The 14,260-nt window shown below is 44.9% G+C and overlaps 1 protein-coding gene across 2 annotated transcripts in view; it reads right to left on the bottom strand.

Annotated features, from left to right (window-relative positions):
• The window catches only part of atp10a (ATPase phospholipid transporting 10A), a 437,297-nt gene that overhangs the window by 127,298 nt on the left and 295,739 nt on the right, over positions 1 to 14,260 (bottom strand). For both annotated transcript variants that reach the window (XM_072262735.1, XM_072262733.1), the window contains one exon: positions 9,355 to 10,105. In XM_072262735.1, coding sequence (XP_072118836.1) covers positions 9,355 to 10,105 — 751 coding nt within the window. The remainder of the gene's footprint in view (positions 1 to 9,354; positions 10,106 to 14,260) is intronic.

Raw genomic sequence — 14,260 nt, 5'->3', positions numbered from 1 at the left:
GCTAACGCCTCATGACTCTGTCTCAGTGCCTGTGTCTTGCACTTGGGTTTGTCCCCACCCACGTCCTTGCAACAACAGAGGACAGTAAAAACTGCTGAGAGGATTACTAAGGTCTCCCTCCCCTCTATTTGTGACACTTACTGGGAGTGTTGCTGATGAGGACCTAAGTCACTGTTGAGGATCTCTGCCATCCAACCCACAACCTCTTTGACCCACTGCTGCCAGAAAGGTGGTACAGAAATATTAGAGCTAAGGCTGCCAGACTGGGTAACAGCCTCTCCCCTCAGGCTGTGAGACTAATGAAAACCCTACCACCACCGAGGTCTTCTCATTAGGGCAACATGCTGTTCACTGTACTGTTTAATGTGCTGCTCTTTACCATATGCATTCTGAATTATATTTTAAGATTGCCTCTATTCTCCTAAACTTCAGTGAGTGGAAAAGCCAACTGTTTAAACATTCTTTGTAGAAAAACCCTACCAGCCACTGTAAATTGTTAAATAAGTGGGTCGCTGGGAGGTGTGGCTCGCTGGGCTGGTAGGGCCTGTTCCACACTGCATCCCTGAATTGAAAAAAAATAAAACCCCTCCTTACCCAGGATTAACTAAGTGAATCTTCACTGAACCACATTAAAAGACATAAGAGATTTTCCTTGAAGGGTAGATCTTTGCAATGCTCCAGATGTAATCTCATTACAACTGCTCCCTATAGGTAGAATTCCTCCCTTAAATCTCCAGGCTCCCTGAAGTATGAACCAAGGTTCCATTAGCCTTCCCTTATGATCTGCTGCAACAGTGCACCATCTTTCTGTTCTCTGGCTTTTCAGGGACCCCTCCACCCAAATTTATTAATTTTACTGTGGATGCCTGCAAGAAAAGAAATCTTCGGGTAGAGCATGCATGGACTCTACTGTGGGGTCTAAGTACCCTTACAGGCGGGTGTGCAACAGGTTTGGCAACTGCTTGAGCTCATGAACAAGTATGTTCCAGCGATATTTAACTCCCTTCTTTTCATTGTAGTCTTGTCAAGACGTGGCCAAAAGCACAACATTATTATGCCCCCTGCTTACCCTTGTCCTTGTCCAGGAAAGAGTATTACCATTTTGACCAATGCTGAAAAGGAGTGGTATTCATTTAGTATTAAATTAATGTTTTTAGCCGCGGTATTGACATTTATCTTTCAGTTTGAGAGTCTTAGTTAACGGCCCGATGGGCCAAGCTTTTAATGTTCTCCTTTCCCTTAAAAGTCTGCCACAGTTCTCATTAAAATCAGTGAACCTCAGAATATAGGGACGTCCTTTTAAAATGGAGATGAGGAGGAGTTTCTTTAGCCAGAGTGGTGAATCTGTGGAATTCTTTGCCACAGGCAGCTGTGGAGGCCAAGTCTTTACATATATTTAAGGCAGAGTTTGTGAGATCAACACTTACAACACGCTGGAGGAACTCAGCAGGTCGGGCAGCATCCGTGGAAACGATCAGTTAACGTTTCGGGCTGGAACCCTTTGTCAGGACTGAAGAGAGAAGGGGCAGACGGCTTTGTTACTTTGACCCCAGCATCTGCAGAGTATTTTGTATTTAGAGTTTGTAAGATTCTTGATTGCTGATGGCATGAAGGGATACAGGGAGAAGGGAGGTGATTGGGGCTGAGAGGAAAATTGGATCAGTCATGATGAAACGGCAGAGCAGTTTCGATGGGCCAAATGGCCTAATTCTGATCCTATATCTTATTTATCAACGACCAAAACAGTCCAAGTATGCATTGAGGACAGCCGCATAGCATGCCACAGCTTACTAACACTGACCCTTACACATTTGGAATGTGTGAGGAAACTGGAGTACTCAGGAAAACCATGCAGTCACAAACTGCTTACAGACAGCAGTGAGAATTAAGACCATAAGGCATAGGAGCAGAATTAGGCCGTCCATTCAGCCCATCAATTCTGCTCTGCCATTCCATCATGGATGATCTCGGATCCCACTCAACCCCATACACCTGCCTCCTCGCCATATCCATTAATGCCCTAACCAATCAGGAAACTATCTACTTCCACCTTAAATATGCCCACAGACTTGGCCTCCAAGACTTCAGTGTCTCTCTCCCTCTGCACTTGGGCCATATCCAAACATTCTGTCAATATATGTACTTTGATAGGAAATTTATTTTGAACTTCTAATGCTGCAGCTCTCTGTAAATTCTCCACCTAAGACAAAATGATTTGGTCCTACATTTAATTTCACATTTCAACACACTGCCTTTTTGCATCATTCTTCCCACTGACCTATCCATCCAGGGTATCACTCTGTAGATCAAGGGTTCCAAACCTGGGTCCGCTGATACGTTGCTTACTGGTTTTGGTCCATAGAATAAAAAAAGGTTGGGAACCCCTATTGTAAACTGTTTGCATCCTCCTCTGGCCTTCCTTGTTATATTAGTGTCATCTGAAAATTTGGCAACTCAACATTCACTTCCTTCTTCCAAGTCATTGTGTGAACTGCTGTGGTCTCAGCACTGACCACATTGTACCCCACTGGTCATGATGGATCATCAACTGTAAAAATACATTCCCCCCCTCCCCCCGCTTCATTTGGTGCTTCTTGCCTCTTTTAGTGCCCCTAGGTTGGCATAGAGGCCAGATGTCTGCAAATCCAGGCCAGGGACTGGATGTCGGAGACCTAACATCTGACTGTCTCAACATCCAGGGCCAAGGACTGTGGTCAGACGCCCGGAGGCCAGAGCTCCCGGGTCTGAAGGCCTGTCTGTATGTGTGTGTAGCGGGTGGGAACGAGCTTGTTTTACTTTTGTTGCTGGTGTTTTCCTGCTGAACACTGCACGCATGTAATACTGGCACCGGAATGTGTAACAACACTTGCAAGCTGCCCTCAGCACACCCGGGGGTTATGTTGGTTGTTAACACAAATGACTGTTTCACTGTATGTTTCAATGTACATGTGATAAATAAGGGAATCTGAATCTGTCAGTGTTACTTCTAGCACCATTGGGTTCTAACCTTGTGACTTAAGCTTTTGTAAAATACTGAACCTCATTAAATACCCTTTGAAAGTCTGAATACATTTACGAGTTCCCCTCTATCCACACTGGTCCATACTTTCTCAAAAAAGATTTTATCATACGCGATTCCCCTTCACAGACATTGACTTCAGGAGAACTTGCACCACTCTCAGCCCTCTTTGCCTCGGTGGCACACGAGTGGAAGCTACAGGCCATTTCAAACTGCAGGGAGTGTACACCTTGTATAATTCCTCATGGTCCCAGAACACACTCCACACAATCAAGAAAGATTACTAATGCTCTACTTTCTGAGGAGGCTGAAATGAGCTGGACTATGCATATCAATAGCCACAGTCTTCTACAGATGTGCGGTAGGGCGCATCCTAACATACTGCATCACCGCATGGTACGGAAACTGCACTGCGGCGGACAGGAAGGCTCCAGAATGCTTAGTCAAAATGGTCCAATGCATCACCGGCACCAGCCTACTCGCCATCAAGGACATATATACAGAAAGGTGCAGGTAAAAGGCTAGCAATATCATGAGGGATCCCACACACCTTGCTTCATGGACTGTTTGTCCCACCTCCAAGAGGAGGAAACTACGTAGCATCCACAGCAGGACCAATAGACTCAAAAACAACTGCTCTCCCCGAATGGTAAGGCGAATCAACACCTCCAGCCTTTAAGCTACCACACCACACCACCCCCATCACCACTACTTCATCACACCTTGTCAGTCACCTTATGTAGACACTCCTGCGTCTAGCATCACTTTATAGAAGTACGATCAACGGATATAAGCTATCTTATGTATTTAATTTTTTTGTTTTTTAAACTATTGTGTTCTATATCTTACTATATTTTTTTCTGTGCTGCATCGAATCCAGAGTAACCACAATTTCATTCTCCTTTTTTTTATAAATTTTGGGTCTCGCCGATCCCTGCCAGGCACTTAACGGACTTCTCGCCCATGGGCTCGGCCACAAAGTCGCGGTGCTTCTGTGACGTTGACATGCTGTCCGCAGGTGTGTGCCTCCAATCCCGCCAACCGACTGCTTCTGGGTCCAATTTCATTCTCCTTTCCAATTGTGTACTGCAAATGCCACTAAACAATCCTCAATCTTGCACACCATGCTCACTCTACTTGTTTGAATATGGTTTTTCAAACGTGTTGCCAATATTTCCTCACTTACTGCTTTTAATGCAAGTCCAATGAGAGTTATTGGACCAATCCATCACTTTCTGTCTTCCTCTAATGTGAATAGTGCTGTCACATTAATAATTTTCCTATATATTTAGAACATAAGACCAGTACAGTGCAATACAGGTTCTTCAGCCCACGATGTTGTCCTGACATTTTAACCTACTCTAAGATCAATCTAACTCCTCCCTCCTACATAGCCTTCTATTTTTCAATCGTCCATGTGTCATTCTGAGAGTTTCTTAAGTGTCATAATGTGGATGCCTCTACCACCACCCTGCAGTGCGTTCCATGCATCTGTCAATGTTCAAAGTCAAAGTAAATTGATCATCAAAGTACATATAGGTCACCATTATTAACCCTCAGATTCATTTTCTTATGGGCATACTCAATAAATCTATAAATCTATTGAATAATAGCCATAAAAAAATCGAATGAAAGACCACCCAGTTTGGGCGTTCAACCAGAGTGCAAATATGAAACGAATAGAAATAATAATAAATAAATTAGCAATAAATATATTGAAAACATGAGCTGAAGAGTCCTTGAAAGTGAGTCCATAGGTTGTGGGAACAGTTCAGTGATGAGCCAAGTGAAGTCGAACGAAGTTATCCCTTTTTGTTTGAGAGCTTGATGGACGAGAGGTAGTAATTCTTCCTGAACCTAGTGATGTGAGACCTCAGGCTCCTGTAGCTTCTTCCTGATGGTAGCAGCAGGAAGAGAGCATGTCTTGGGTGATGGGGATCACTGATGGTGGATGTTGCTTTCCTGCAACAGCGTTTCATGTAGATGTGTTCAATGGTGGGGAGGGTTTACCCGTGATGGACAGAGCCATATCCACTGCTTTTTGTCAGATTTTCCATTTAAGGACATCGGTGTTTTCATACCAGGCAGTGATGCAGCCAGTCAATATACTCTCCACCACACATCTACAGAAGTTTGTCATGAATCTTCATGAACTCCTAAGGAAGTAGAGGTGACGCCGTGCTTTCTTCACAATTGCACTTACTTGCTGGGCCCAGGACAGATCCTCCAAAATAATAACACAGAGGAATTTAAAGCTGCTGACCCTCTCCAACTCTGATCCTCCAATGAGGACTGGCTCATGGGCCTCTGGTTTCCTTCTCTTGAAGCCTATAATCAGCTCCTTCATTTTGCTGACATTGAGTTAAGAGGTTGTTATTATGACACCACTCAGCCAGATTTTCAATCTCCCTCCTATATGCTGCTTCATCACCACCTTTGATTCGCCCTGTGACAGTGGTGTCATCAGCAAACATGAATATGGCATTGGTGCAGTGTTTATCCTTACAGTCATAAGGATAATGCAAGTACAGCAGGGGGCTAAGCACACAGCCTCGTGGGGCACCTGAGTTGATGGAGATTGTGTAAGAGAGATTGTTGCCAATCCGAACTGACTGGGGTCTGCAAGTGAGGAAATCGAAGATCGAATGTATTGTGGCTAAAGTCTAGGAGCGCATTGATTAGTTTTGAGGGGATAATTGTATTGAATGCTGAGCTGTGGCCAATAAAAAGCATCCTGAGGTAATGCATCTTCGTTGTCTAGATATTCCTGGGTTGAGTGGAGAGGCAATGAAGTGGCATCTGCTGTGGACCTGTTGCTCTGGTAGGCAAATTGGAACGGATCTAAGTTGCTTCTCAGGCAGGAGTCAAAATGTTTCTTTGCCAATTTCTCAAAGCACCTCACTGTGGATGAAAGCGCTCCTGGACAACAGTCAATGAGGCAGGTCACCATACCCTTTTTGGGCACTGGTCTAATTGAAGCCTGGCTGAAGCAGGTGGGCACCCCAATCTGGTGGAACAAGAGGTTAAAGATCTCAGTGAATACTCCAGCCAGTTGATCAGCCCAGATCTTTAGTACTTGGTAAGATACCTGTCTAGGCCAGATACTTTTCATGGGTTCATCCCCCTGAGGGCTGCCTGCATGTCCCCTCAGAGAATGAAATCATAGGATCATCAGGGGCTGTGAGAATTTGTGATGGTTCCTCTGTGTTTTGATGATCAAAGCGAACATAGAAGGCATGGACCTCGTCTGGAAGTGAAGCCCTGCTGTCGCCTACGTTGCTTGATTTAACTTTCCAAGAGGTGGTAGTATTCAAGCCCTGCTGTAGCTGTCAAGCACCATTTGTTGATTCAAGTTTAGTCCAGAATTGCCACTTTGCCTGTGAGATAGCTCGCTGGAGATCACACCTGGACCTCTTGTAACTTCCTTGGTCGCCAGACTTCAATGTCGCTGATCTGTCCCTCAGCAGATTGCAGACCTCATGGTTCACCCAATTGGGAAAGACTGAATGATTTTGTGGGGACGCACTCGCTTACAGTTATTTTAATAAAGTCCATGACAACCATGGTGTATTTATTCAGATTCGCAGATGAACACGGCCCAGTCTATTGGCTCGAAGCAATTTCATAGCTGCTCCTCTGCCTCCTGTGACCACCTCTTTGTTGTCCTAATCTCTGGAGCTCTGGAGCTTTGCTCTTTAAAGCTTTACTCTGTGTGAAAAAACTTGCCTCTGACATGCCCCCCATACTCTCCTCTTAAACACCTTAAAATGAGGCCCCCTCATTTTAGCCCTTTCCTGCCCTTTTTGTACTGTTATTTCATCTACTTGACTATGAAAGCTTCATACACTATGATACAAACTGCTGCTTCAGGCAAACAGACAACAAAGAGCCACAGAGCACCATAGCACAGAAACAGCCCTTCAGCGAACATAATGAAAGATTTCACACACCCCGGATATTCCCCCTTCTCTCCCTTCCATCAGGCAGGAGATACAAGAACATGACAACACACACCACTAGGCTTAAGAGCAGCTTCTACCCTGCTGTTAGAAGATGAGCAAATGGACCTCTGGTACGGTAAAGATGAACTCTTTGCCTCACAACTGACTTCAGCATGACCTTTGCAGCTTACTGTCTACCCGCACTACACATTCAGAGTTCAAAGTAAATTTCTTCAGAACAGTAACACTATATTCTCCATTTTGTTATTGCTTTTCCTTTGCAATAACTCAATGTACTTATGCCGTGAAATGGCCTGTTTTTATGGCACAGGTTTTCATTATGTTTCGATGAACACATGAGAAATAAATTTGAATCTTGAATCCATCTCAGTACATGTGGTAGTAATAAACCAGTTACCAATCTTTGCACGATATTGATCTTTCGTGCTCACTGTTGTATTTATCACTACCATGGACACTCAGTACTTTGTGAGCTTCATGCAAGCAAGGGATTTCATTGCACCCTGCTGTACAGTCAGTGGCCACTTAATTAGCTACCTCAGCGGACACTGAGTGTTTGTTTGTGGTCTTTCGCTGCTGTAGCCCATCCACTTCAAGACTTATGAGTTCAGAGATGCTCTTCTGCACATACTGTCATAGCATGTGGTTATTGAGCTATTGTTGCCTTCCTGTCAGCTTAAACCAGTCTAGCCATTCTCCACTGACCTCTCTCATTAACAGAACTAATACTCACAGGATGTTTTTAAGTTTTCCACACCACTCTCTGTAAACTCTATAGACTGTTGTGCATGAAAATCATAGATCAGTAGTTTCTAAGATATCCAGACCATCCCATCTGGCACCAACAATGATTCCCCAGTCAAGGTCATTTAGTCCATCCCTCCTCCTCCTGTCTTCTCCTATCATTTTGGATCTCCCCCTCCCCCTCCCACTTTCAAATCTCTTAATCACTCTTCCTTCAGTTAGTCCTGACGAAGGGTCTCGGCCTGAAACGTCGACTGTACCTCTTCCTAGAGATGCTGCCTGGCCTGCTGCGTTCACCAGCAACTTTTATGTGTGCTGCTTGAATTTCCGGCATCTGCAGAATTCCTGTTGTTCACTTAGATCATAGTTCTTCCCCATTCTGATGTTTGGTCTGAATAACAACTGAATCTCTTGACCACGTTGGCATGCTTTCATGCATTGAATTGCTGGCACACAACTGGCTGCTTAGATACTTGCATTAATGAGAAGGTGTACCTAATAAAGTGGCAACTGAGTGTATATGGCAATAAACTGAAGTAATTCAATCTAATGAAAGATCCAGAGTTGAATTTAGGCCTCTGAAGCTGTGAAGCTCCTAGAAATTGGACGCCCCCTATTCCCCTATTTCTAGTATGCTGAACAAATGTAGCACATAGTTTACTCCCTCCGCTCCCCCCCACTCCACATACAGTAAGTGATGTTGGGAGGACAGAGCATATCATGTCACTCTTCTGAAATTTGCTCACAGTGCAGCTGTGGGTAGTTTAATTGGAATTCTGTCTCTCACTTACTGTAGGAGCTAAGAACAGAATTAAGCTACAAAGTATTTTGCCCATCGAGTCCATTCCACCATTTGAGCATAGCAGATTTATTATTCCTCTCAACACCATTTCCCTGCCTTCTCCCTGTAACCCTGGACACCATTACTTATCAAGAACCTATTTACCTCTGCTTTAAATATATCCAGTGACTTGGCCTCCGCAACTGTCTGCAGCAATGAATTCCACAGGTTCTCCACCCTCTGGCTAAAGAAATACCTCCCCATCGCTGTTCTAAAGGGACTTCCTTGTGTTTTGAGTTGTGCCCTCTGGTTCTAGACTGCCCCACTATTGGAAACGTTCTCTCCATGTCCCCTCTATCTAAGCCCGGAGTTCCAATGAGAAACTCCAGCAAGTACTGGCCCAGGGCCTACAGACACTCCTCATATGTAAACCCCTTAATTCCAGGGATCATTCTCATGCAGCTTTTCCAGACCCTCTCCAATACCAGCAATCCTTTCTTAGTGAAGGTGTCGAAAATTGCTTACAATACACCAAGTGCAGTCCGACCAATGCCTTATGAAGCCTCAGCAAGACATCTTTGGTTTTGTATTTTAGTCCTCTGAAAATAATTGCTAGCATTGCATTTGCCTTCCACACGACTGACTCAATCCACAACTTAATCTTTTGAGAATCCTGCACTAGGACTCCCAAGTCCCTCTGCACCTGTGATTTCTGAATTTACTCCCTATATGGAAAATAGTCTACATCTTTGTTCCAGTCAACAAGGTGCCGGACCATAGACATACTCCATCACTGTGAAGAATACTATTTGCACAATGCTTTCAGGAAAGCAGAAACAGTTCCTTACCTGTGGGTTGCTTCTGGAGAAGGTCCATGATGACAGAATCTGCTCCTTTAGTGTAAACAACAATCTCATCAGTCAGGGGGTGCCTCACCACCACGGACATCCGCTTCCGGGTGGAATCGAAGCCCAGCGTGTGCAAGAGCTCAAAGGCCAACTTGCCCACATGAGGCAACTCCACTGTCACCTGTTCCGGGAGTCGGCCCACCAGGGCGCAGTTGTAGGCTTTGGCTGCGTAAACCAGGGCAGCTTCATCCGGGCTCTCTGCCTCGTAGCGCAGCTCTCCGTCCTTTCCCTCAGCGATCGTGCTCTCTGCCTGAAAGCCGTTCTCGTTCTTCTCCCGCTGGGGGGATCTGCCAAGCTCTTCCGCCATCCTCATGGAGGCAGTGTCTGAAGAAGGAGAGGGCAAGGTGCTGGCGGAGACTCTGTGCAGAGATTTACTTGTGGACAGACTGGAGGAACTGCTGTTATTGGAGCCCGAGGTAAGGCGGCTGGGAGTAAACCTTTTGATGAAATCTTCTAACGACTTGACCGGGGACTTCATCTCAAAGCGGGCTCGGCCCTTAAGTCTCGGTTGGTTCGGGGATGAAACCATTACAGTGTTACAAACAGTCAGTGCTATAAAAAAGTCAATGACGTCAGACAATTCGGGGGTTAAGTAGCTTAATGGTTGGCCGTGTTGTCTCAAGTCTTTCAGTCGACTGGCACATTCATTCACCTTTTCCAGCAACTGAGGGTCGGGCGTGATGTCTTTTTCCTAGAAAGAAATAAAAACCCGAATGGAAGATTAAAGCCAGCAAGGCTATATATCTCCTGTGCCCTGGTCAATGTATCATCAAATGAGTTTGTTCTGATTTCCTCCCACACCCAAAGGACCGCTGGTAGGTTACATGGCTACTGTAAGTGACCCCTGGTGTAGGTGGGTGGACGATGAAGAATTGATGCGTATGGAAAAAAGAACAAATTTCAGTAAACAAGTCATGAATGGTAATGTGTGTACTATGAGAACCGGGGGCGGCATGGCAGTAGAGCAGTTAGCATAACTCTATTACAGTGCTACCAAACTTGGTTCAACTCCCACCACTGTCTGCGAGGAGACTGTATGCTCTCCCCATGATCGTGTGGGTTTCCTCTGGGCGCTTCTGTTTCCTCCCACATCCCATAGATGTACGGGTTAGTTGGTTAATTGGTCACATGGGTGTAATTAGAGGGCACGAGCACGTTGGGCTGGAAGGGTCTTTTATCGTGCTGTATCTCTAAATAAACAAAACAAACAAACCAGCAAAGACTCGACAGGCAGAACGTCCTTATGACAAACAAGAGAAAATCTGCAGAGGCTGGAAACCCGAGCAACACACACAAAATGCTGGAAGAACCCAGCAGGCCAGGCAGCATCGATGGAAAAGTGTGGACAGTCAATGTTTCAGGATGAGCCAGTTCATCAGCAATCTGAAGGGTCTCGGCCTGAAACATCGACTCTTTACTCTTTTCCATAGATGCTACCTGGCCTGCTGAGTTCCTCCAGCATTTTGTGTGTGTTGCTTAGATGTCTTCATGTGTCTTTCTGTGTCTTTCCACACCTTCCACAACAAAGACCCATACATAATAATCACTAAAAGCAAATCCTTCAGAGTTTTCTTTTTTTACCTTAGGATGTCAGATATGTGAAATTTAGTTGCAGAAGGAAGTCAACTTAATGTGCTTAGGGAAATTAGATAAGAACATGGAAGAATATGGTACAAGAGATAGAAACACAGAAAACCTACAGCACAATACAGGCCCTTCAGCCTACAATGATGTGCCCAACATGTCCTTTACAAATTACCCAGGGTTACCCATAGTCCTCTATTTTTCTGAGCTCCATGTAGCTGTCCAGGAGTCTCTCTAAAGACCTTATTGTACCCACCTCGAAGCACCGTCGCCGGCAGCCCATTCAACGCACTCACCATTCTCTAAGTAAAAAACTTAACCCTGACATCTCCTCTGTACCTATTTCCAAGCACCTTAAAACTACGCCCTCTTATGTTAGCCATTTCAGCCCTGGGAAAAAGTCTCTGACTATCCACATGGTCAATGCCTCTCATCATCTTATACACCTCTGTCAGGTCACCTCTCAACCAACGTCACTCCAAGGAGAAAAGGCCAAGTTCACTCAACCTAGTCTCATAAGGCATGCTCCCCAATCCAGGCAACATCCTCGTACATTTCCTCTGCACCCTTTCAATATTTTCCACATCCGTCCAGTAGTGAGGTGACCAGAACTAAGAACAGTACTCCAAGTGGATTCTAACCAGGGTCCTATATAGCTGTAACGTTATCTCTCGGCTCTTAAGCTCAATCCCACGGTTGGTGAAGGCCAATGCACCATATGCCTTCTTAACCACAGAGTCAACCTGCGCAGCAGCTTTGAGTGTCCTATGGGCTTGGACTCCAAGATTCCTCTGATCCTCCACACTGTCAAGAGTCTTATCATTAATACTATATTCTGCCATTATATTTGACCTACCAAAGTGAACCACCTCACACATCTGGGTTCAACTCCACCTGCCACTTCTCAGCCCAGTTTTTCATCCTATCGATGTCCCACTGTAAATTCTGACAGCCCTCTACACTATCCACAACACCCCAACCTTTGTGTTGTCAGCAAATTTACGAACCCATCCCCCCACTTCCTCATCCAGGTCATTTATAAAAATCACGAAGGGAAGGGGTCCTAGAACAGATCCCTGAGGCACACCACTGGTCACCAACCTCCATGCAGAATATGACCCGTCTACAACCATTCTTTGCTTTCTGTGGGCAAGCCAATTCTGGATCCACAAACCAAGGACCCCTTGGATCCCATGTCTCCTTACTTTCTCAATAAGCCTTACATGGGGTACCTTATCAAATGCTTTGCTGAAATCCATATACACTACATCTACTGCTCTACCTTCATCAATGTTTTTAGTCACATCCTCAAAAAATTCAATCAGGCATGACCTGCTTTTGACAAAGTTATGCTGACTATTCCTAATCATATTATGCCTCTCCAAATCTTTATAAATCCTGCCTCTCAGGATCTTCTCCATCAACTTACCAACAGGTGAATTAAGACTCACTGGTCGATAATTTCCTGGGCTATCTCTACTCCCTTTCCTGAATAAGGGAACAACATCCGCAACCCTCTAATCTTCTGGAACCTCTCCAGTCCCCATTGATGATGAAAAGATCATTGCCAGAGGATCAGCAATCTCCTCCCTTGCCTCCCACAGTAGCCTGGGGTATACCTCATACGGTCCCAGTGACTTATCCAACTTGATGCTTTTCAAAAGCTCCAGCACATCCTCTTTCTTAATGTCTATATGCTCCAGCTTTTCAGTCCGCTGTACAATCACGATTGTAGTCCTCCTTACAATCACGAAAGTCCTTTTCCGTAGTGAACACTGTAGCAAAGTATTCATTAAGTATCTCCGCTATCTCCTCTGGTTCCATACACATTTTTTCACTGTCCCACTTGATTAGTCCTATTCTCTTAAGTTTTATCCTCTTGCTCTTCACACACTTGTAGAATGTCTTGGGGTTTTCCTTAATCCTGCTCGTCAAGGACTTCTCATGGCCCCTTCTGGCTCTGCTAATTTCATTCTTAAGCTTCTTCCTGCGAGCCTTATAATTTTCTAGATCTCTATCATTACCTAGTTTTTGGAACCTTTCGTAAGCTTTTCTTTTCTGCTTGACTAGATTTTCAACAGCCTTTGTATACCATGGTTCCTGTACCCTACCATCCTTTCCCTGTCTCATTGGAACGTACCTATGCAGAACGTCACGCAAATACCCATTTCTGCTGTACATTTCCCTGAGAACATCTGTTCCCAATTTACACTTCCAAGTTCCTGCCAGATAGCTTCATATTTCCCCTTACTCAAATTAAATGCTTCCCTAACTTGTCTGTTCCTATTCCTCCCCAATGCTATGGTTAAGGAGATAGAATGGTGATCACTATCTCTAAAATGCTCTCCCACTAAGAGACCTGACACCTGACCAGGTTCATTTCCCAATACCAGATCAAGTACAGCCTCTCCTTTTGTAGGCTTATCTACATATTGTGTCAGGAAACCTTCCTGAACACACCTAACAAACTCCACCCCATCTAAACCCCTTGCTCTAGGAAGATGCCAATCAATATTGGGGAAATTAAAACCTCTTATGACGACGACCTTGTTATTGTTACACCTTTCCAGAATCTGTCTCCCTATCTGCTTCTCGATGTCCCTGTTACTATTGGGTGGTCTATAAAAAACACCCAGTAGAGTTATTGACCCCTTCCTCTTCCTAACTTCCACCCACTGAGACTGAGTAGACAATCCCTCCATGACTTCCTCCTTTTTCGCAGCCGTGGCACTAACTCTGATCAGCAGTGCCACGCCCCCACCACTTTTGCCTCCCTCCCTGTCCTTTCTAAACATCTAAAGCCTGGCACTCTAAGTAACCATTCCTGCCCCTGAGCCACCCAAGTCTCTGTAATGGCCACAACATCATAGCTCCAAGTACTGATCCACGCTCTAAGCTCATCCGCTCTGTTCCTGATGAGTACAGAGCAGCTGGACCAAATAGCCTGTTTGCTGTCGGCCTGGTGTACATTAACACCATGCTTTGTCAAGATGTCAGGGTGTTTCCCAGCTGAGAGCCAGTGTTGTTTATCACTGTGGGAATCCTTGAACTTTGAGCCCAGCCCATACATTAACTAGTGCCATCTAGCATTTTGTCAACCAACCTACTCAATATCTGAAATATCTCTTGAATAGATGCTTTGCTTTTTCTTCCTTGAAAGAAAGTACTAGTCAGCTTAGTTTTTCCTGGATTATGAACCTTTCATTTCTAGCTTCACACAAGAGATTCTGCAGACGCTGTAAATCTTGAGCAACACACACAA

The sequence above is a fragment of the Mobula birostris genome, chromosome 7 (assembly GCF_030028105.1).
Source record: "Mobula birostris isolate sMobBir1 chromosome 7, sMobBir1.hap1, whole genome shotgun sequence".
In the NCBI taxonomy this organism is placed as follows: Eukaryota; Metazoa; Chordata; class Chondrichthyes; order Myliobatiformes; family Myliobatidae; genus Mobula; species Mobula birostris.
Note: the sequence above shows the minus strand (reverse complement) of the source record. Positions and strands in the feature narration are given on the sequence as shown.